The sequence below is a fragment of the Ovis aries genome, chromosome 25 (genome assembly GCF_016772045.2).
Source record: "Ovis aries strain OAR_USU_Benz2616 breed Rambouillet chromosome 25, ARS-UI_Ramb_v3.0, whole genome shotgun sequence".
In the NCBI taxonomy this organism is placed as follows: Eukaryota; Metazoa; Chordata; class Mammalia; order Artiodactyla; family Bovidae; genus Ovis; species Ovis aries.
In genome coordinates, this window is record NC_056078.1 from 29,094,374 (window position 1) to 29,118,097 (window position 23,724).

At 39.9% G+C, this 23,724-nt stretch overlaps 1 protein-coding gene across 2 annotated transcripts in view; it reads left to right on the forward strand.

The window, feature by feature from the left end:
- Positions 1 to 538: 538 nt before the first annotated feature.
- VCL (vinculin) overlaps positions 539 to 23,724 on the forward strand; it is a 112,015-nt gene continuing 88,829 nt past the window's right edge. For both annotated transcript variants that reach the window (XM_027962288.2, XM_027962290.2), the window contains exon 1: positions 539 to 799. In XM_027962288.2, coding sequence (XP_027818089.1) covers positions 632 to 799 — 168 coding nt within the window. In that variant the 5' untranslated portion in view covers positions 539 to 631. The remainder of the gene's footprint in view (positions 800 to 23,724) is intronic.

Consider the following 23,724-nt stretch of genomic DNA (forward strand, 5'->3'; position numbering starts at 1 on the left):
TGAATGGGACACATGTTCCTCTGGGCACCTCTGCTGTTTGAAAGCATTACTGAGAGGAAGTGGAAAACGTATTTTTAGGGCGTCGCGTGAAGGGAAACTTGGGGAGCCAGGAACAGACTAAGGGCTCTCGGGTTTCCTCAGACTCCAGCGCCGCCGGAGGTGAGGAGACCCCGCCCCACTGAGGTGATTCTGCAGAGGGGCGGAGTTCTGCAGGGCCGACGCGGGAGGCGGCCACGGGGGCGGGGCCCCCGGCTCCAGCCGCTCTCTCCGCTCCCACCATGCCCTTATAAGGAGCGCCCGGCGTTAGGGCTCGGGAATCCGGTCGCAATCCCTGCGGCGCAGCCCCAATCCCAGGCCCCTCCCTTGGGAATGGGGGCGGGGCGGGGTCTTGGCGGCGCGGTTGCGGGGGTGGAGCATATCAAAGAGGGACCAATAGGAGTGGAGGCCTGGGTCTGAGCGGCGCTTCCATTGGGCGCGGCGACGCGAGCGGGCGGGGCGCCCGTGAGGCTGGTTACGCTGAGGGAAGCCCCGACTCAGTAGTCGCTGCTGCGAGTCCGTCTCCGTGCGGGTTCCCGGCCCCTGGTTCTCAGTTCTCTGTAGCCCGCGGTTCGCCGCCCCGCTCGCCGCCGCGATGCCGGTGTTTCATACGCGCACGATTGAGAGCATTCTGGAGCCGGTGGCGCAGCAGATCTCGCACCTGGTGATTATGCACGAGGAAGGCGAGGTGGACGGCAAAGCTATCCCTGACCTCACCGCGCCTGTGGCCGCCGTGCAGGCGGCGGTCAGCAACCTCGTTCGGGTGAGCGCGCTGGGCCTGGGATGGGGAACGGGGGTGGGAGACGTTCCTGAGGTCCTGGCTCACCTTACGGTTCCCGGTCACTGCCTGTGAGTTTGTGCGTGGACTCGGGAGCCAGATCGCCTCAGATTTGAATATTGACTCCCCCGCTGTCTGACCTTGAGCGAGCCCTCGGGCCTCTCTGAGCTTTAGTCTCCTCATCTATAAAATGGGGACAATGCTAATAACGCCTGCCTCGCGGGTTTCTTGTGAACATTCAGTGAGGTGGTATTTATAAAGTGCCTAGCGCAGCTTATGACCTGTAGTAAGCGCTCAGTAAATGGTAGGTGTTAGGATGTCTGATAGCCCCTTTCCTTCAGCCGGCTGTCGCCCCTCCCGTTGACAGCCTTGCTCTCAGCTCCTTTTTAGGCCTGCCCAGCCTGGCCTCTGGGTTGGCGGGCTCCTCTACTGACTCCCTGCCTCTCCTTCCAGGGATTCTTAAATAGGAGCCACGTTGTTCTGATACTTCTGCCCCTCACCTTGAAACCTGCCTCACCCACCACCCCTCCCCAGAGCTCCGCGGGTCCGGCCCTTTTGTCCACTTGTCTTACTGACCCCTCCTGTCTGTCTCCTCCCTTCCTGAGGAGTCTACTTCTGCTCACACCTCTGGCACTCACAAACGCCGGGTGACTTCTTTATGCAGTAATTCGTGAGCACGAATCCCTTTCCCCCTTTCGCTTAACCCCGCTGCTTTTCATTCCCGCTCCCACCCCCAACTCCTGTGGAGATTTCCACCTGGCTTTACCTGCTGTCACACGACTTCCTCCCCCTGGGGCCTTTCCAGACTCGGGGGCCCTCCTCCTCGGCCCCTCCTCCTGACAGGAAGCAAGATGGAGCTGCCGGGAGAGGCCTGTGGAATCTGGGATCTGCGGCCCCTGCCGGAGAAAAGAACGGGGCGTGTCCTCCCCAAGCCACAACTTTCCTAGATGGCTAAGTGGCTCCGCAGACCCCTGTCGCCCACAGCGGTGACTCGTAACTGAGGTGGTTCCTGGAGGAGGCGGAGCCCGCTTCTGAAATGAGAAAAGAGGTGCTGTGCCCAGTCTCCTAAAACCCCGCTGGCTAATATCACACTTTTCTTTCCCACCCTGGGTGGGTGACTCAGAAGGCTGTTGCCTGTGAGAAGCAACTTCGGAAAAAGTTCATAAGGCTTCCCCACCGAGCTGTGTAAATATTGTGTGTCAGGGTAGTTAGGAGGCTGGGCGGCCACTGTGGGTCTGGGTGCGGCTTGGGCTCCTTATCTGATTAGAGCCCTTTAATGCACTTCAGCTGCTGAAAGTCTTCCTCAGTCTTTAGGGGCCCAGTTCAGGAGACAGTTCAGGAGACTGGTAACTAGGAAGACACTACTGACCAAATTCCCCATCTGTTTTCCCTGTAGATTTAGTTAGACTGTATTCAGGAAGAATACTGTGTTCATTCAAAATGTCTAGTTCTACATTGTTTTTATTTTTTTTATAACTAATTTTAATCTAAGGCTCCAGAGCACATTCTTAAGTAGTGTTGTCTAACATGGCTGCATTCCAGGCCTCCATTTTTCAACAAATAGGAAACAATGTAAAGAGTCAAGGTAATAGTGTCCCTCCAAGGAGTACTTCAGGAAATGAAATCTTAAAACCACATGTTGCACTTGGAACAGAGCTGGTGTAGTCTAGGGGCTGATATCTGGCTAGGCTATTTAGAGAAAAGTTATTTATGAGCTTCAGTGCATGAATTAATAAGAATTGAATGTCTGTTGTATAGGGAACATTTTAATAAATCAGGTTTTCAGGTTGAAATGTGCATTAGAATCACCAGTGGGGCTTTTTAGAAATAAAGATGTCCAGCTCCCATCCCAGACTTACTGAGGAGGTTGGGTCAAGGTCTTTGTGTTTTTAAGAAGCTCCATAGGTGGCTGTGATACAGTCCCTTAGTAAACATTGTAATAGATTCTGTAAGACAAACACAAAAGAAACGAGGGCAGTGATAAGCTAAAAACAAAATTATTTATTATTACATACTTTCCAATACATTACAAAAGAAGAAATTTGATAGGAGTTAGCAGAGAGAAAGTGAGGAGGATTGTGTTGATAAATAGTCAGTGGTGAACAAAAGTACTTGTGATTAAGTCACTTCCAGATTACAGCAAGTAGATTATCTTGACTCGCTCAGGGAGGCAAGGTGGAGAGAAACTGGAGCTGAAGTTGGTGCATGCTGTATGGGCAGTTTAACAGAAGTCCAATAAAATGAAAAAGAATGGAAGGGAGAGGATAAGAGTGTGTGAGGGAAACTGTATAGACTGTGTTCTGGGGAGCCCAGAGGATTTACCCATCGCTTGGAATTCTTGGTGTCTGTCGTGGCCCTTGGGTATATGCTACTGAATATTGTGATGAATTGTGTACATGTATCAAGTTCCTAACTAGATTGTGTCTCATATGATATGTATGTGCTCCCCAGTTCCTACCCTTAACATTGGCACATGGGATGGCTTGATATTGTTGAAGGAAAGAAGGAACTATGGGAAGGCAGATAAATTAGGAGACTAAAAATTGGTTGGTCATGAAGAAAATGAGAGGACTTTGGGTTTGGCAGGCAAAATGGAGCAGGAAATAGGACTATATTAGAAATACAGTAGAAGAAGAATTAGTAGAGCCTGATAATAGAACTCTCAGGGAAGAAATGTGATGTTCCTCTAATGAATCTGATTTTTGAACAAGTATTCCAAAATGTATGCAACTCACATTTCTTTCAGTTACCTTGGGAGGCTATATCCCTATTCCAATGTTTCTCTTTGGGATTTTTTTTTTTTTTTTTTTACAGATTGTATACACACAAATACATTTGTTTTATTTTGGTCAAGAAAATTTTGTCTGAAGTGCGTATTGCTTAACCTTACTACCATTTTTGAGTCTAAAGTGACTCGAATATTTCCAAAATGAAAATATACCCAATGATGATGAAATTCTGCATTGTTAAGCAGTGGTCACCCACTTATCAGATCAGTATTTATTGAGAACCCCCTTTTAACATCAAAGCAGTATTATGTTGGCCAGAGTAAGTATAATATTGGATTGAAAGTCATAAGTGGCCCAGAGAAAGTGAAGTATGGAAGTTCAGAGGAAGATGAGGTCACTTTTCTTGAGAGCATGGGGAAGACTGCATGGAGAAGGTAGACTCTGAACTGGCCTTAAAGAAGGTGGTATTTGAACATTTAAAGATGTGGTAAGAAAGGCATTATAGGTAGAAAGAACTACCTAAACAGAGGGGATAGAATTACTGAGAATCTGAGGGAGGACCAAGTTTTGACTTAGGGAATCATTAAGCAAAACATTTGGATTTGCAATTTTTCATGTAATTTGTTAAATAAAAGTAGTCTGGTCACTTTATATATGTATCATCACAATTGAGTGATCACTTTTACTCTACCCTTAGAGAGAGGGTAGGATGAGGTTATTTACATGTCCTTTTTTCTAGTGAATAAGATCATTTTTTAAAAAACAGCTTTGTTGATATATAATTTACATACCATACAGTTCACTCATTTAAAGTGTACAGTTCAGTGTTTCTCAGCGTGTTTATAGAATTGTACAACATCTCCAGAGACTAATTTTAGGACATTTTTGTTCCCTCAGAAAGAAACTTCATACCCATTACATTCACTGATTTTCTCCCATCCCCTAATACCCCAGCCTTAGGCAACCATCAATTTGCTTTCAGTCTTTATGGATTTGCGCATTTTGGACATTTCATGTAAATGGAATCATAAAATATGTGGCCTCTTGTGTCTGACTTTTCACTTAGCATAATGTTTTCATCTGTGGTGTAGTATGTGTCAGAAATTCATTCCTTTTTGTTGCTGAATAATATTCCATTGTATAAAATAAGGCCATTTTAAACACAGAGAGTGATTCTAATGCAGTAATAAAACAAGGAGGGGACCTAGGAGAAAGAAGGGTGGGAAAGGAAAAATGGAGGAGGGGTACAAGTTCTAAAAGCAATGTGAAAAATTCAGAAGTCTTAGGCTGTCTGTGTTGTAGCATGGTATATAAATTTTTCTTTTTTCCTATTGAAGTGGCCCATAGAAATCTGAGTCTTTGTGACCGTAAAGTCATGCCAGTTTTGTTAATGGGGTTCATACACTTTGCCTTCTCCATTGCATCTGAGGGCATGTGTTGTAATTACTCCTGGGGCTCATGAAATATTTATTTTGGGAGTTTTGTGGCTTTGACTTTTATGAGCTTCACCCATATATCATACCCTGTTGGGACCAGCTCTGGGACAAACAGCAGCACTGTCTTTAAACTGATAGATGAGAAAGACTGTTCTGTTCTTAAGAAGAAATCAGCAGTTTATTTTGTTGTTAATACGTTACCTGTATTAACATCTTAAATTATTCCTACTTTAATTTCTTTTGGTTGATGTTGGACTTACTTCATTTAAAATAAATAGCAATGTTTGGGTGACAGGGCTATGGGTGATTTTTCTCTTCTTAATATTCTGTATTTTCTAATTTTTAAAATGAAAATATTCATTCCTATATTAAGGAAAAATTAAGATAAATAATAAGAATGTATAATTCTTTATAGTTTATAAAATGCTTTCATATAAACATGTGTATAATTTCATAGCAATCCTTTAAGGTAGATATTGCTATGGTCCTAATTTTACAGATGAAGATACTGTAAATCAGTTAAGTAACCTGCCTACAGTGGCACAGCTGCGTAGTGGTGGAGCTTGGACTTGAACTCGGTTTCTCTCACTCTGGACCCTCTGCCTTTTTCGCTTTACCATGCTGTGTCCCCTTGTCCTGGATCTGGCAAGATTATTTGTTTAAAGCCTGGCTTTGGCATGGCCTGTGTGAAGGGTATATATTAAAAAAATGATGTGAAGGTAGTGTTCTGTTTCACAGCGACATTTAATTCTGCAGCTTAAAAAAAAATAGATACAGATAGTACAAAAGTATCTATGTCTGTAAAAGATAAAGACTTTTTCTGGTGTATTTAGCTGCTTAGCTTGAAGTCTATTAGAACTAAATAGTATTTAAAGTAGGTTTGTAGGATTTCTTTATATTTAAATAGTGTTTAAAGTAGGCTTGTGGGTTCTTTGGGGAATTATGAAGTTTCATTTGAAACAGATCAAAAGAGATATACAAATGGGACTTAAATCTGCTCATGACTGAGAGAATGGAAGAGTTTTGGAGACTGTGTTTCTACAACTGTGTTTATAATTTTAGTGGAGTCCCAATAAGTATTTATATGTACTGACACTATAGAAAGTTGGGCTTTTCTAAAGCTGTTTTATAAATAGCACTGGTATAACAGTGGATACAATAAAAGTTATTTTATATTTCATGGACAAAATAAAAGTTATTTTATATTCTATGGACAAAATAAAAGGTAAAGTTCTGTGCTGTCAACCACAGTATCCTATGCTGACTCCTTTTGCCCTTGTCAGGAGTAAGGACAGCTTTAAGGCAACTGCTTTTATGGATATGGGACTAATTTGGATTTTAATATTTCTTGTATATTTGTTAAAAGAGTAGTCTGGTAATTTTATATACTTAATTACTGGTTATTTTTACACAGACACACAGACACACACACACACATAATACTTATGTTTTATATGTATCACAACTGAGAGGGTCATTATTTTAAAAGTTTTCTGACAACTTCCTGGTCTTTTGCTGGCACACCTTGAAAGAGGGTACCATGGGAACATCTTAATTATCCACAGTATACAGCAGCATAACATGTATTGTTTTTCTCTTTTGACAGCCATCATACTTGGTCAGTATTTGTCTTCACTGGGTTGAAGGTTTCTCAATGGCAGGGACCATGTCTATGTGTTTGCTTCTTTATTTCCAGTGTCAAGTTGGTAATAGGTATGAAATATAACTTAAAAAATACTAAATACATAGCATTCATTTTTTATGCACAAAATATTATAATAGGAATTTTTGTGTGGCAAATATCTTCCATCCCCAGCTTTTAAACATCTAGGATACTGAATTTGAACAGTCTCTTCAAATTTATAATAGGCCTCATCTGAAACAAGTAGAATGTATACTGAGAGGGAGGAATGAATGGCTAACTGCCCATTGTTTGAGATAACAAAAGTGTTAGGCTATTTTGGGTTGTGGTTCTCTGTTTCAGAGTCATTTCAACTATGCAGGCCACTTACTAAATTCATAATGTGCGAATATGTTGCCTCCTGTCTGAAAGTGGCATTGAGATTTTGCATTCTTTTTGAACTCTTTTTGTCTTTTAAAAATTTAACATTTCAGTCCAGGGGTTGATATATTGTTTGGAGCTCTGCTAGTTACGGTGCAGTATCATACCATGAGTCATTAATGCCTCATTAAAAGATTTTTATTTCCTTGAACTATATGGCAGAAGACAAAGATTTCAGAAAGTTGATCTGCTTCTTTTTTGTGTTTTGGCTGATCTGCGGCCCAACTTTTTCAGTGATCCTTATGTCGTGGTCACGACGGTGGGGTATATTTTTACATAATAAACCAGCATTAGAGCAATATCAAAAGAAGTAGCAGTATGGAAAGAGCAAATGTCAGAGATCAGTTGGTATCCCAGCAAGTTTTCTCTCTAGGATAATGCTCTGTGCTCAGGACTCTTGCTGAGAAAGGGTCATTCTGTCAGTTCATGTTGCTTTCAGGCCAGTCTGCTTTTAAATCTTCCCATATAGAAAGGACTAAAAGAAGAAAACAAACTTTAGCCTTGGCTTTTTTAAGCTCCACCAGCCTTCAGTGCTATGTAGTATAAATATTTCAGAGTGAGCTTTAAGGGGTAAAGTTCAAATCTGTAATAAGACTCTGAAACACCCAGAGATGAAAGTTTATATATGTGAGGAAGTACCTTCCATTGGAGGCTTTCATCTGTCTTTCTGTTGCTTGTCTGGACCTGTAGAATCCTTACAGTAGACATTTGGGTATGTTGGGCCACACAGACAGTTAAGTTCAGATAACATAAGTTTTGAGTTATCTAGGTGACTACTCCTCTGATTTTTTTCCTGTAATTTTCTTATTCAGTTTCTGTTGGGAATGGTTATGAGAGGAAGGCTATCTTACCTATTTCTCCTTAATAATTTACAAAAAAGTTAATTAGGGAAGGAAGTTGAAATAAATATATAAGTAGAGGATTTTTGTTCATTTATATTTTTAACATAGTTAAAACTGTTTCATCTTTCATTTAAAATAATACTAGTGAATAGTATACTATCAATAATTATTTTTTGTCATGCTGAGCCTTCATATAGTCTTTCAAAAAGAACAGTTTTTCTTGTTACAAAAGTAGTATACTTTTTATTGTTGAAATTTACAAAAATCTATAGTCACAGTCTTCTTACAGAGTTTCTCAGCCTTTTCCAGTCTTTTACCTCTACTCCAAACCAATTTGTTTCCACAGACATAAATACAAACTTAACTATATATAGGTGCACCAGTTCTTATCCCTTTTCCACCACTAACACCCCTCCTCTCAAACCATTTAATTCACTTTCCTGCTCAAAAATTTGCAAACAAAAGCAAGGAAACTCAGTCTGTTATAACTACCCAGGATTTTCACTGCCGTGTGCTGTTTAGGGAGCCATAATGCTTAGCTTACAGCTCTTTAAGTGAGTGGCGAATGAAATAAGTTCAAAATAATGGGCTGGGTCCGGAAAGAACTTCTAATCTCAACATCCTCTTTAAAGATATGGGGTCTTTACACTGAATAAGTTTGTGCATTATATGTACACAAAGGGATAAGGTATGATAGAGGAATGAATAAAAGAGGACTTGTATAATTAGATATGGGCAGTTAGGGAGTCCTTGCTTTCTTTCCAGTCCCTTGGTAAAACTTTGTAGATCTTCTTTGCCTGCATTGGATGACTTGGTATTCTCTTCTGCCCATAAATGTTGCTGTATACAAATGCCTGTGTAATCACAAAGATAAACAGATTCATAAATATTATATTGTGTTGGTTACATAATTGGAACTTTAGATTCCAAAAACTTACTTCTATCAGAAGTCAGCTTATTGGATTGGTGTGAATGTGGGATGTGTGTATGTATAGAGGATGAGAGGTAGTGAATCTTGGAGCTAAAAATGTTTTACAAGTATTGTTAAGTTGCAGAAAATAGAGTCGTGGCCCTTAGAGAATTTCCCACTGATAAGATTTCCAGTTGAATGATTTTTAAAGGGAAAGTGGCTGAATCTCATTGCAGTTGGCCACAGTCCAAGCCAAAGTCATTCCTTCTTTTGAAATAAGCTTAACTTTATTCCCATAGGTAGGCTTTCTGTGAAGAAAGAAAAATGGTATATTTGTTCTTAGATTTGAAAGTTGAGGGACAACTAGCAACTTATTTAGCTTCCCTGTATTTCCAGCCTTCTCTCTGTCCCCACCCCATCCCTGGAGAACTAGATCATCTTTTATCTGTAAGGTGGACAACATGTTTCTATTCATTTAATTCAAATAGATAAGCATATCTGAATGTGCTGGTAAATTTCTAGTAACACTCAATTTTCTTATTCTGTGGCTGTCACCCAACAGCAAAATTAGTTATCAGACTCTAGCTATGCACATTGCCTGGTGTTCTGAATGATTTGCTGTCATTCAGTCACTAAATTGTGTCCAACTCATTGTCACCTTATGGACCACAGTATGCCAGGCTTCCCTGTCCTTCTATTTCCCAGAGTTTGCTCAAATTCATGTCCATTGAGTCAGTCATGCCATCCAACCATCTCATCCTTGGTTGTCTGCTTTCTCCTCCTGCCCTCAATCTTTCCCAGCATCAGGGTCTTTTTTCATGAGTTGGTTCTTCACATCAGATGGCCAAGTATTGGAGCTTCAGCTTCAGCATCAGTCCTTCCAGTTAATATTCAGGGTTGATTTCCTTTAGGATTGACTAGTTTCATCTCCTTGCTGTCCAAGGGACTCTCAAGAGAAGTCTCCAGTGCCACAATTCAAAAGCATCCATTCTTTGGCACTCAGCCTTCTTTATGGTCCAACTCTCAGATAGGGTCTGTGGCCTCAAATTGTTAAAACACAGGTGAAATTTATGATCTTATAAAAGATGTAGCTTATCTACATTCTCTCCACGCATCAAATTGTTGTGGAATTTAAATTATTTACTTTAAAGGGTTGTGTGTTTGTAACAATAGTTTTTATTCCTTGGAGCCATGGAGAAAATGTGAGTGGTCTAGCAGCAGAATGCTCAGGTGGTATGCCCCCAGTTAGGAAAAGAACTGAGCGTTGGCTTCAGCTTCCCTCTTCCTGTGATTCTCAAGGCACAGTGGGTATTCGTTTCCTCAAAGCCGGGTGCTGCTTGTGGGCCATCACATGGGCTGTTCCCTCTGTCTGAGCTACTCTTTACTTGGATTTTGAAGTAAAGCTGTTCTTTACTTTGATCATTTCTGTTAATCCTCGACTTCCATATTAAATATCAGCTTTTTAGGGTTGACTCTAAAAAGTCAAAGGTTGACCTCCTTGACTCTGCCTTCAAAACTATGTTAGGTCCCTCTATCATATGATTATTTTTTTCTTGATTGTGCTTTTTATAATTGTAAGTCATTATTTGTGTGATGATTACTTCTTTAACATCTTTCCCCCTCTAGAGTCCCATGGGCAAACACGGGCTCGGCTGTGTTTGCCCCTGAATTTCCAGCATCCATCGAAGTGCTTGACACATAGAAGAGTCTTAAGGAATGATTGTTGAATGAACAAGAGGGAAGACCACTTGCTGCTTCCCTACCCCCAGACTGTTCTATGCTTTTTGGAAAAATGTATCTCATGCGTGGGTGAATCTTGGCAAAATTTAGCTGCCAATTAGGAAAGCAGCTGTAAATCATTGCTTAGCATGGGGTATTGCATGCAATAGGATCATCCAATTCATGTTTCCTGAATGAATAAATTTTAGGCATAGAGTCCTGGAGTGCAGATGGGGATAATCTTTTTCAGCATAGAATCATGCAGGGTATGTAAATGTAAATAAAAATATACCATGGGTTTGGGATTCTCTGTAGTTTTGATGCTTTGCAAATGAACAACTTTGGCAATGAGCATCTAGTATGAGTTAGCAAATACCAAAATCAGAGTTTAGATATAGATGTAAGGTACTCCCCTGGAGAAGGGTATGGCAACCCACTCCAGTGTTCTTGCCTTGAGAATCCCATGGACAGAGGAGCCTGGTGGGCTACAGTCCATAGGGTCACAAAGAGTCAGACATAACTGAAGTGACTTAGCATGCATGCACGCACACAAGGTAATTCAGCCTAGAATATAATGGTTAAGAGTAAACTCTTAAGGTTTAAATCCTGCCATTGATTGACACCTACAACATATATAACATTGGGGAAAGTATTTAATTTCTCTTTTTCATAGTCCTCTGCTGTAAAACAAAGCTAATATTAGTATCTGACTTAGGGTGTAGTATTGTGAAGATTAAAGAGGTCATAAAAATGTTTAGAACTATGCCTGACAGGTAAGAGCTCAGTGAGTGTTAGATATATTAATATATTTTTCACATGATTTTTAAGTCATATTTTAAATGTTAGTCTAATGAAAAGGCATTGTTGATTTTTTTTTTTAATGTCTAAGTATAACTCCTAACTTTGACTCAACAAGGCAAAGTGCCAGTGAAAGTGTTCCATAGAATTCCATATGTTGTGGAATATATAGTTTTATCAACTGTGGGGAAAATATATCTCACAGTTTAGGTGCCTGAGCCTTTGATTGCAAGTTTCTCGTGATGTAAATCAGACGTCTAAATTTATGATTGATATCTCTCCTTTATTTGGAGCAATAGTGAGGGTACCCACCCCAATTTAAAAGCAAAAATTGAGATTTAGGATTTGAGCTGTATTCCAAGCATTCATTATCCTATTTTCTAAAAAAGAGAAACACTGAAGGGGTAGTCATTAAAATAAATGGAATTGGCTCTTTACAGGTAGAGTTGAAAAGTATAATGCATTTGTGAGATAGAATTCATCTTGTTCTGGAACAGCCAAATTGATTTAACAAATATTTCAGTTCAGTTCAGTTCAGTTGCTCAGTCATGTCCAACTCTTTGCGACCTCTTAATGACTACATATTATGCTGGATACTGGAAAAGGTTAGCTTGAAAGGAAGGATAGAATCTCTTCAAATGTCCCATCAATATAAGAGTAATAGATGGACTTTCCGGTGAGTAAGAATCCACCTTCCAATGCAGAGGATGTGGGTTTGATCCCTGGTTGGAAAACTAGGATCCTACATGCCCTGGGACAGTTAAGCCCATGTGCTGCAACTACTGAGCCCCTGTGCCACACCAAAGACCCAGCACAGCCCTTCCCTCCCCCCCACCCCCTCCCCGCCAAAAGGAATAGTCTGAGTTAGAAAAAACTATTATTTCTGGTGTTTCAGTGGTTTTCTGGAAATTTTTTAACATGCATAGTTAGCTTCAAAGTCTTAAAATAATTGGCACCTTTACTGTTTACTTGAATAAAATGGCAAAGTATTTGTAATCTCACTGTCCCCTTATATATGGTTGTCTGAGATTTTGTTTCTCTCTTGATTTTTTTCACCCTGTAAATTAGATACTGTTGTTCTCTTATACTGTTGCCTTCCCCCTCATTTACCTATGTGTTCACCATTTTCTTTGTGATATAAGAGAAACAGTGAACAAATCTCCCTTCTTCCTGAAGTCTCTCCTTTACTAATATCTTTAGGTGGGTCTTTGGGCAGTACACACTCTAGTTCTTTTATCTGAAAATATCTTTCATTTTGGCATCTTTTTTTTGAAAGATTGGATATACAAAACTAGGCAGGTAGTAATTTTTTTCTAGCACCTTTAAAATATTATTCCAGTGTTTTCTGCGTTCAAATCTGCCATCAGTCTAATTGTTATTTTGCTCTAGATGATGATTTTTTTCCTTAGTGAGTTTTAAAGTCCTTATTTATCTTTCTTGGGATTTTTTGGTCTCCCTGATTTTGAAGATCAGTTTCTTTTATCAATGCTAGAAAATTCTTAACTATCATCTCTTTTGCCAAGAAAATGCACTGGTCATAGCAAACACCCTCTTCCAACAACACAAGAGAAGACTACAGATGGTCAATACTGAAATCAGATTGATTATATTCTTTGCAGCCAAAGATGGAGAAGCTCTATACAGTCAACAAAAACAAGACCAGGAGCTGACTGTGGCTCAGATCATGAACTTCTTATTACCAAATTCAGACTTAAATTGAAGAAAGTAGGGAAAACCGCTAGACCATTCAGGTATGACCTAAGTCAAATCCTTATGATTATACAGTGGAAGTGAGAAATAGATTTAAGGGCCTAGATCTGATAGATAGAGTGCCTGATGAACTATGGAATGAGGTTCCTGACACCGTACAGGAGACAGGGATCAAGTCCATCCCCATGGGAAAGAAATGCAAAAAAGCAAAATGGCTGTCTGGGGAGGTCTTACAAATAGCTGTGAAAAGAAGAGAGGCGAAAAACAAAGGAGAAAAGGAAAGATATAAGCATCTGAATGCAGAGTTCCAAAGAACAGCAAGAAGAGATAAGAAAGCCTTCTTCAGTGATCAGTGCAAAGAAATAGAGGAAAAGAACAGAATGGGAAAGACTAGAGATCTCTTCAAGAAAATTAGAGATACCAAGGGAACATTTCATGCAAAGATGGGCTCGATAAAGGACAGAAATGGTTTGGACCTAACAGAAGCAGAAGATATTAAGAAGAAGTGGCAAGAATACACAGAAGAACTGTACCAAAAAGATCTTCATGACCCGGATAATCATGATGGTGTGATCACTCACCTAGAGCCAGATATCCTGGAATGTGAAGTCAAGTGGGCCTTAGGAAGTATCACTACAAACAAAGCTAGTGGAGGTGATGGAATTCCAGTTGAGCTGTTTCAAATCCTGAAAGATGATGCTGTGAAAGTGCTGAGCTCAATATGCCAGCAAATTTGGAAAACTCAGCAGTGGCCACAGGACTGGAAAAGGTCAGTTTTCATTCCAATCGCAAAGAAAGGCAATGCCAAAGAATGCTCAAACTACTGCACAGTTGCACTCATCTCACACGCTAGTAAAGTAAAGTAAAATTCTCCAAGCTAGGCTTCAGCAATACGTGAACCATGAACTTCCAGATGTTCAAGCTGGTTTTCGAAAAGGCAGAGGAATCAGAGATCAAATGGCCAACATCCGCTGGATCATGGAAAAGCAAGAGAGTTCCAGAAAACATCTATTTCTGCTTTATTGACTGTGCCAAAGCCTTTGACTGTGTGGATCACAATAAACTGTGGAAAATTCTGAAAGAGTTGGGAATACCAGACCACCTGACCTGCCTCTTGAGAAATCTGTATGCAGGTCAGGAAGCAACAGTTAGAACTGGACATGGAACAACAGACTGGTTCCAAATAGGAAAAGGAGTACATCAAGGCTGTATATTGTCACCCTACTATTTAACTTCTGTGCAGAGTACCTCATGAGAAACGCTGGATTGGAAGAAACACAAGCTAGAATCAAGATTGCCAGGAGAAATATCAATCACCTCAGATATGCTGGTGACACCACGCTTATGGCAGAAAGTGAAGAGGAACTAAAAAGCCCCTTGAAGAAAGTGAAAGAGGAGAGGGAAAAGTTGGCTTAAAGCTCAACATTCAGAAAACAAAGATCATGGCATCCAGTCCCATCACTTCATGGGAAATAGATGGGGAAACAGTGGAAACAATGTCAGACTTAATTTTTTTTGGGCTCCAAAATCACTGCAGGTGGTGACTGCAGCCATGAAATTAAAAGACGCTTACTCCTTGTAAGCGTAACTCCTTGTAAGTTATGACCAACCTAGATAGCATATTCAAAAGCAGAGACATTATTTTGCCGACTAAGGTCTGTCTAGTCAAGGCTATGGTTTTTCCAGTAGTCATGTATGGATGTGAGAGTTGGACTGTGAAGAAGGCTGAGTGCCGAAGAATTGATGCTTTTGAACTGTGGTGGAGAAGACTCTTGAGAGTCCCTTGGACTGCAAAGAGATCAGCCCTGAGATTTCTTTGGAAGGATTGATGCTAAAGCTGAAACTCCAGTACTATGGCCACCTCATGCGAAGAGTTGACTCATTGGAAAAGACTCTGATGCTGGGAGGGATTGGGGGCAGGAGGAGAAGGGGACGACAGAGGATGAGATGGCTGGATGGCATCAGACGTGAGTCTGAGTGAACTCCGGGAGATGGTGATGGACAGGGAGGCCTGGCGTGCTGCGATTCATGGGGTCGCAAAGAGTCGGACACGACTGAGCGACTGAACTGAACTGAATCATATCTTTGAATTTTTGCCTTTCTTCATTTTGTTCTCATCCTTTGGAAGTGTAGAGATTTTCTCACTCTATCCTCTGTATATCTGAACTGCTTATATTTTCCATTTTGTTATTTCTTCAGCTCTTCCACTTTGTTTGTTCTCATTCAACTGGGTCTAATATGCCATTTAGTTCAGCCATTGAGTTTTTAATTTAAATGGCAGTATTTCTCATTTTTAGAATTGTATCTTTTTCAAAATCTTATCAGTATTGGTAGTCTCTTGTTGTTTCATCATACTTTTTAAAAAAGATTGCTTTTATTTTCATTTTGTTTGATGAAAAACATCTTGGAGTGCAAGGAACTATGAGAGTAGAAAGGCAGTTATAAATGCCAGGAAAGCATTACTGTTGAAGTCACTGATTCGTTTTTTTTTTCCTCTTTTCAAAAAATTTTATTGTAGTAAAATATACATAAAATTTACTATATTAACTATTTTTAAGTATGTCGTTTTGAGGCATTAAGTACATTCACATTTTTCTTTAGCCATCACCATGATCTCCAGAATCTTTTATTTTTCTCAGTTGGAACTTTGTACTCATTAAACCCTATCTCCCCATTTCTTTCTTTGACAACTGCAATTCCACTCTCCATCCCACTTAATTTGACTTCTCTAGGTACCTTCAGTTCAGTTCAGTTCAGTTCAGTCGCGTCCGACTTTTTGCGACCCCATGAATCGCAGCACGTCAGGCCTCCCAGTCCATCACCAACTCCCAGAGTTCACTCAGACTCACGTCCATCGAGTCCGTGATGCCATCCAGCCATCTCATCCTCTGTTGTCCCCTTCTCCTCCTGCCCCCAATCCCTCCCAGCATCAGAGTCTTTTCCAATGAGTCAACTCTCCGCATGAGGTGGCCAAAGTACTGGAGTTTCACCTTTTAGCATCATTCCAAGTATAAACATATAGTAAGAACAGTATTTGTTCTTTTGTGAGTGGCATATTTCACTTAGCAATATATCTTTGGATTTCATCCATATTGTAGCAAGTGTCAAAATTTCCTTCCTTTGTAAGGCTGAATAATATTCCATTTTATCACATTTGGCTTCTAGCATTTGACTAAGGCGAGTAATGCTGCTATTTCATCACACTTTTAATGCTTTCTGAGGTCTGGACTCTGTCCCCAAGGGGTATAAACTGACGAACTCATGGGGGACTACAAACCCAACTTCTAATACAAGGGAGCAAACTTGTAATCAAAGTCTGAAGGACCTTTTAAAGAGTAAGGTGGAAAGAAGACAAGAGGGGAAGTTCATTCTGTGTTACAGAGAAGCAGTGTTTGAAGCATGAGAGAGTGCGCCCGCCAGAGAAAACCTGGAATGCCTTCTGAGCAGAGAGAATGAAAAGATAGAAGAGTGTGAGTGTGCCGTAGGGAGTGGGGAAGCTTTAGTGATGATACTGGTAAGGTAGATTGTGCTAGTTTGTGAAGGGACTTACATGCCATATTAATCACTGAAACCTCCAGTTTTTGAATAAGTGAAAACTTTACCCTGGTTCAGAATTTAAAATAGTGAATTGTCTCCGTCCCACCCTTGAACTCCAGCCACCTTGGTTCCCTCAGAGGAAACTAATGGACACAGGAGACCAAATGTCTTGAGTGTGCTTCTAGAGATAGTTATGTATATTCAGGCAGTTGTATTCCTCTTTTATACAGATGGTGACCTATTACCCTGTTCTGTTCCTTGATTTTTTTCCCCCTTAACCTGTTTAGAAGAACATTTCTTATCAGTTTATATAGAACTGTCTCTTTTTTTAAATTACATTTTTTTCTTTCTGGGCCATACCACATGGCATGAGTGATCTTATTTCCCTGACCAGGGATCGAACCCCTTGCAGTGGACGTACAGGGTTCTAACCACTGGATCACCAAGGAAGTCCTATCTTCCTTTTTTTTTTAAAATTATAGTTGATGTACAATATTATATGTTATAGGTACAGTAGAGTAATGCATAATTTTTAACGGTTATAGTCCATTTACAGTTATTATGAGATATTGGGAATATTTTCTGTATTGAATAGTATATCCTTTTACTTGTTCCATACAAGCTTTCTCTTCTTTTGATAGTTACATAATGATTCACTGATGGTTGTAACACAGTTTATTTAACTAGACCCTTGTGGAAGTACCTTAAGTTACGTATGATCTTTTACTAATTCAGGCAGTGTGGCAATGAATGACATAGATATGTCATTTTATATGCGTGTAGGTACATTTATAGGATAATTTTTAGAAGGGGAATTATGTTTCATGTTATGTTATGTTCATGAATTCTGTTTCATGAACATTCTAAGCCCCGGATGTTTAGGCAATGGAGGGATTTTAAGCTGATGTTTAACATGGATGGTTTTGAGCTTTAGTAAGACATCCCTGGTAGTGGTGAGGCGATAGATCAGCAAGTGAGACACAGGAGTTGGAGAGCCACCCATTCAAAATGGTTAAGGTTGCCTTCAAGCAGTGGGAGGAATGTAAAGAGGGGACATTCTAGAGATAGCATCTTTATTACATAATTTACATTTGGATTCATAGTATTCTCAACAATGTGTCAGTAAAACAAATGTTTTAAAAACTATTTTATGTATCCTCAATTATTTTATTTATACTATGTGCTTATCATTCCCATATGTGGCAGGACCAGTTTTAATTTTGCAAATAAAATCACTTTGAACTGCATGACAGAATAACTAGAATCCTTATCAAATTTCAAAGAAGTCAACGATTTTATTGACACAGCAAGTTGTATCCAAACTGTTTTGATCTCATGTGAAAGCAGGAAAACTCTCTAGAGAAGACAGAAAGAAAAGATCTGAAATTGGAAGCTCAAAGAAAGGTCTGTAAAGGAAGGATTATACTTACCGTTGAACTCAGGTATGCCAGTGGATTTTAATTACTCCAATGTGTATTCCAAGATGGCATAGAAAGATTTGCATGCTAAGATGTTATGCAAAAAACAGCAGGCGGATATGTTTAGAATGATTCCATTTTGTATTATTTTATATGTGGAAGAGCATATACTAAAATGTGGTGGGATTGAGTCGTGGGGTTTCAGGTTAAAATTTTTGTTTTTCTTACCATAATTCATGTTTGTCTTCTAACAGTGAACATGTACAACTTTTGAAGTAAAAAAAAGAGATAAGCAAGTATTTTCTCACATCTTTTTATCATTATTGTTTGCATTATTCTCACTGCCTGGAATTATTTTTCCTCTCCTGTTTAAAAGGGATCCAGTGTTGATGTCACTTCCTCCATGAAGCTCCATTTAGGTTGCTTAGTTGAAATTAATCTCTGAATTTGCTGTTCCCATGAGGCGTGGCCATGTTTCCTATCGAATACTAACATGAATTAGAGCTGTTGCAATGCGTGCATGTCTCCTTGCACCCCTCGTCCTCCAGCTCCACCCAGCTTCCAAATTTGAGTTCTAGAAACATGGAGTGTTCCCATTGACTCGGATTGCTCACACTTGATAGACCCTAGAATGTTGAATTGGTTGTATTTGTAGCAGTGCAATATTTTCCTGTGTCAGAGCAAAGCAAAGATAGATATAAATTCTGAGTCACATTCAGCAGGGTGATTTTTAAATTCTGAGGGCAATGATATATCTATGTACACTGGATGTATACTTTTTCCTAATTTGTGAAGGCCGCTGAAAATTAACTCTATAACTGCCGTATCTACTGCATCTCTAAAACCAAACACAAAAGCTACATTTTACCTGAGAACTTTTATCTTGGAACTGGAAATTTTAACTTGGGTTGTTTGTTTGAAAGCTTCCACAGAAAGGCAAATTCCTCAGTCGACTGCAGTCATGAACTCTACTTCAGACACTGAGGAATGGGAATGCAAAAATCACCTTTTCCCCCCTTCCCTGGAAATTGACCTCTTTTATTATCTTTGTGAAATAAACCTTTTCCTCATCATTTTTTAAAGTAGTGTTTTGTTGATCCTTCCATATCGTGTTCCCCTATCCCCCCCGCCGCCTTTTCTTAAAGCTACCAGCCTAGATTAGGCTTTAATATTACCTTTTCTTGAGAGTTGTCTACTAATTTCTCACTCTCATCTATTACTGGCAAGTAAAGATTCTAGGTACAACTCTGATCTCAACACTTTCTGTCCAGAAACTGGCATCTCCTCCCATTGTTTTCTAAATTCATCTAAATTCCTTTTTCCAGCTCTTTTTAAAAATTGAGTATATTTGACATATAACATTGTTAAAATTTTAGTTATACAATGTTTCTTATCAAGAAAGATATTTTATATACTCATATATTGCAATATGTTGCTGTTTAGTACTATTTATCACATATAATTATAGTACAGTCTTATCTATCTTATTCTAGCTCTTGATGGTTATTACAGTTTACCCCCTTTCTGTTCGTATTTCTCTATGGAGTAGAGAAACTGGCAAATTACAGCCTGTGGGCCAAATTTTGTACTGCCTGGGAGCTAAGAATAGTGTTTAATTTTGAAGTATTTGGAAAGTCAGAAGAAGACGATTTCGTGACACATGAATTTATATAAAATTGAAACTTTAATATCCATAAATAAAACTGTATTGGAACACAGCCTTGCACATTTATTTACATGTTTTCTATGACTGCTTTCACACTACAGTAGTGGTGAGAAGTGCTGGCACAGAAGTGCTGTGCTGTATGACCCACAGAGCCTAAAGGGTTTACTCTCTGGCCCTTTATGGAAAAAATTGCCAACCCTCGACCTAGAGTCATAGATTTATAAAGTTGGAAATAAGACCTCAGAGATGTTCTGCTCCAACTCTTCATTTTAAAAATGAGAAAATGTATTCTCAGATGCAGTCAACAGTATGTCTAAAGCAAGGTCCCTTTGGCAGCGGAAAAGCCAAGATCAGAATTACTGCTGGTCCTGCTTTCCCATGGTACTCTTCCATGAAGTCTGTACCAGCCTGGTGAGACTGCTGGCTGTTCATGAACAAACTCCAGTTTGTGTCACCTCCGCTTCTATGCATATGCTGAATTTCCTTCCAAGATGCCTTCCTCCCTCCAGACATTTTATCCATTCATACCTTAAGGCTCATCTCAAATACTGAAGATTGCCCTTATCTCAGCAACTGGTTGAGCTCTCTGTCCACCTACGCCTAGTAATACTAAGTTATAGCTCCCCGATAGAACTCACGAGAGTCATTTAGTTCTGATGCTATTCCAGGCCATAAACTTAGTAACAGTGCATCTGTATGTCACCTGAGGAAATGTCACCAGCACATTGCCTTACTCACAAAATTCTTAGGACATAATGAACCAATCTAAAATGTCAAGATCCAGAGGCACTTTCAAGATCTCTAATTTACTTCTCTTCTATTAAAAAAGAAAGAGTAAAAATGAAACAGCACTGAGTAGTATTTTCGATGGGATCAGCTATATAGAAGAGTTCATAGGGAATTTACCTACACTGTATTCACCTGGCTATTAATGAAGTATATACACCCTGGGAAGAGGAACTTGGGTTTGTCCTAAGGAGGATTATCTAACTGTGTGATGATTATTTGAGCCTTTAGTATATTTGTTGATTACTAGGACTTCCCTGGTGGCTCAGATGGTAAAGAATCTGCCTGCAATGTGGGAGACCTGGGTTTGAGGGTTGGGAAGATCCCCTGGAGTTCAGTTCAGTCGCTCAGTTGTGTCCAACTCTTTGTGACCCCATGAATCCCAGCACGCCAGGCCTCCCTGTCCATCACCATCTCCTGGAGTTCACTCAGACTCACATCCATCGAGTCCGTGATGCCATCCAGCCATCTCATCCTCGGTCGTCCTCTTCTCCTCCTGCCCCCAATCCCTCCCAGCATCAGAGTCTTTTCCAATGAGTCAACTCTTCGCATGAGGTGGCCAAAGTACTGGAGTTTCAGCTTTAGCATCATTCCCTCCAAAAGAAATCCCAGGGCTGATCTCCTTTAGGATGGACTGGTTGGATCTCCTTGCAGTCCAAGGGACTCTCAAGAGTCTTCTCCAACACCACAGTTCAAAAGCATCAATTCTTCGGCACTCAGCCTTCTTCACAGTCCGACTCACATCCATACATGACCACAGGAAAAACCATAGCCTTGACTAAACGGACCTTAGTCGGCAAAGTAATGTCTCTGCTTTTGAATATGCTATCTAGGTTGGTCATAACTTTTCTTCCAAGGAGTAAGTGTCTTTTAATTTCATGGCTGCAGTCACCATCTGCAGTGATTCTGGAGCCCCCCAAAAATAAAGTCTGACACTGTTTCCACTGTTTCCCCATCTATTTCCCGTGAAGTGATGGGACTGGATGCCATGATCTTCGTTTTCTGAATGTTGAGCTTTAGGCCAACTTTTTCGCTCTCCTCTTTCACTTTCATCAAGAGGCTTTTAGTTCCTCTTCACTTTCTGCCATAAGGGTGGTGTCATCTGCATATCTGAGGTTATTGATATTTCTCCTGGCAATCTTGATTCCAGCTTGTGTTTCTTCCAGTCCAGCATTTCTCATGATGTACTCTGCATATAAGTTAAATAAGCAGGGTGACAATATACAGCCTTGACGTACTCCTTTTCCTATTTGGAACCAGTCTGTTCCATGTCCAGTTCTAACTGTTGCTTCCTGACCTGCATACAGATTTCTCAAGAGGCAGGTCAGGTGGTCTGGTATTCCCATCTCTTTCAGAATTTTCCACAGTTTATTGTGATCCACACAGTCAAAGGCTTTGGCATAGTCAATAAAGCAGAAATAGATGTTTTTCTGGAACTCTCTTGCTTTTTCCATGAGCCAGCGGATGTTGGCAATTTGATCTCTGGTTCCTCTGCCTTTTCTAAACCCAGCTTGAACATCAGGGAGTTCACGGTTCATGTATTGCTAAAGCCTGGCTTGGAGAATTTTGAGCATTACTCTACTAGCATGTGAGATGAGTGCAATTGTGCGGTAGTTTGAGCATTCTTTGGCATTGCCTTTCTTTGCGATTGGAATGAAAACCGGCCTTTTCCAGTCCTGTGGCCACTGCTTTTTCCAAATTTGCTGGCATATTGAGTGCAGCACTTTCACAGCATCATCTTTCAGGATTTGAAACAGCTCAACTGGAATTCCATCACCTCCACTAGCTTTGTTCGTAGTGATGCTTTCTAAGGCCCACTTGACTTCACATTCCAAGATGTCTGGAAACCCACTTGTATTCTTGCCTGGAGAATCCCCATGGACAGAGGAGCCTGGCAGGGTACATACAGTCCATGGGGTCTCAAAGAGTTGGACACGACTGAGCGACTAAGCATAGCCATAGGCTTATAGAAACTTGCTGCTAAGGTAGGAATGCACATAAATTCAACAATAAAAACCTTCCATGTTCTCTTTCAATCTCCAGGGATTTTCTTCTGTCATACTTTCCATACAAACTCTCAATTTGGATGACTTCCATTTATGAACTAAATATAGACATTTATTGCCCTGTAATGAACCATTAGGAGAATACTTGATGTTTAGTAAGGACTGAAGAGAAAAAGATTGTAATTTAATGTTCAGGTGCATCGCCAGCATTGTTTTTAGTTTTGTTAAAAAAAAAAACTACCAAAAAAAGTCAAACTAGATGGATGAATGGACTCTCATTATAGTGTAATTCTTTTAGTTCTATTTCTTCCTTTTGCCCAACTGGGAATAAGTTACCTAAGATGATAGCGCCAGAACTTACTAATGGGTTTAGTTGTCTGTGGCAACTGCTGAACAGATAGATATCTAGGCTGCAGTATAGATAGTTTGTATTAGAAAGCAAATGAAACAAAAGGACATTGACTTTAATATTCTTGTCAAAGTCTTTTTGATTAGACTGATTAGACTGAGGCTGTGTCTAATTTGTTATTGTTACATGAAGAACAGTGATGAAATGCAATGTGCAAAAGGCATACACATGACTAGTATTGCTGTAGATGGTTGATAACTTTTTTCTATCTATACATCTTGGCTGGTTTATTTCACTTTTCAACAAGTTTAAAACTAAGTGTGCTCAGCCCGTATATAATCTCACTAAGTTATATTTATAGTAGTTGAGAAGAAAAAAAAGAAAAGCCTAAAGGTAAAACTTTGGGGGTTTTATAGGTACTATAACACAGGAGTTTTTCCTATAAGCTTTATATTGGGAACCTTAACCATTTGACACATTAATATTACAAAACATTGAATTTCCAGTTCTGGTTGCTTGTAAGAAGTGTGTTTGTAGCTTGAGGTAAGAAATAGAATAGTTTTACTTATGGCCCTAATTGAATGGATCAGAGCGTCTTTTATAGCCTAGAGCCAAATTAAATTACTATACTGTAAAGTGACTCTGAATAATTTCCAGTTACCAGGCAGGATGGTTCCCAACAGTAGTAACAATATTTATTTTTGCTATTGGGTTACTACTTCAAGTTTGAGTGCACTGTTTGTTTTTTTTTTTTTTTTTTTTTAAAGGGCTATATTGTTGATCATTCCTGGTTCAATTTTGAAAGCTAGTTGTAGCCAGGTTGACTCAGTTGATCATCTCTAAGCAAGTAACAGTTAAGAAGCTTAAGCAACTGAAGCCCTAATGAGCGTGACCCCTGTTTGCTGTGTAAATTTTCCAACTTCTGGGAAGGAAAATCAAACA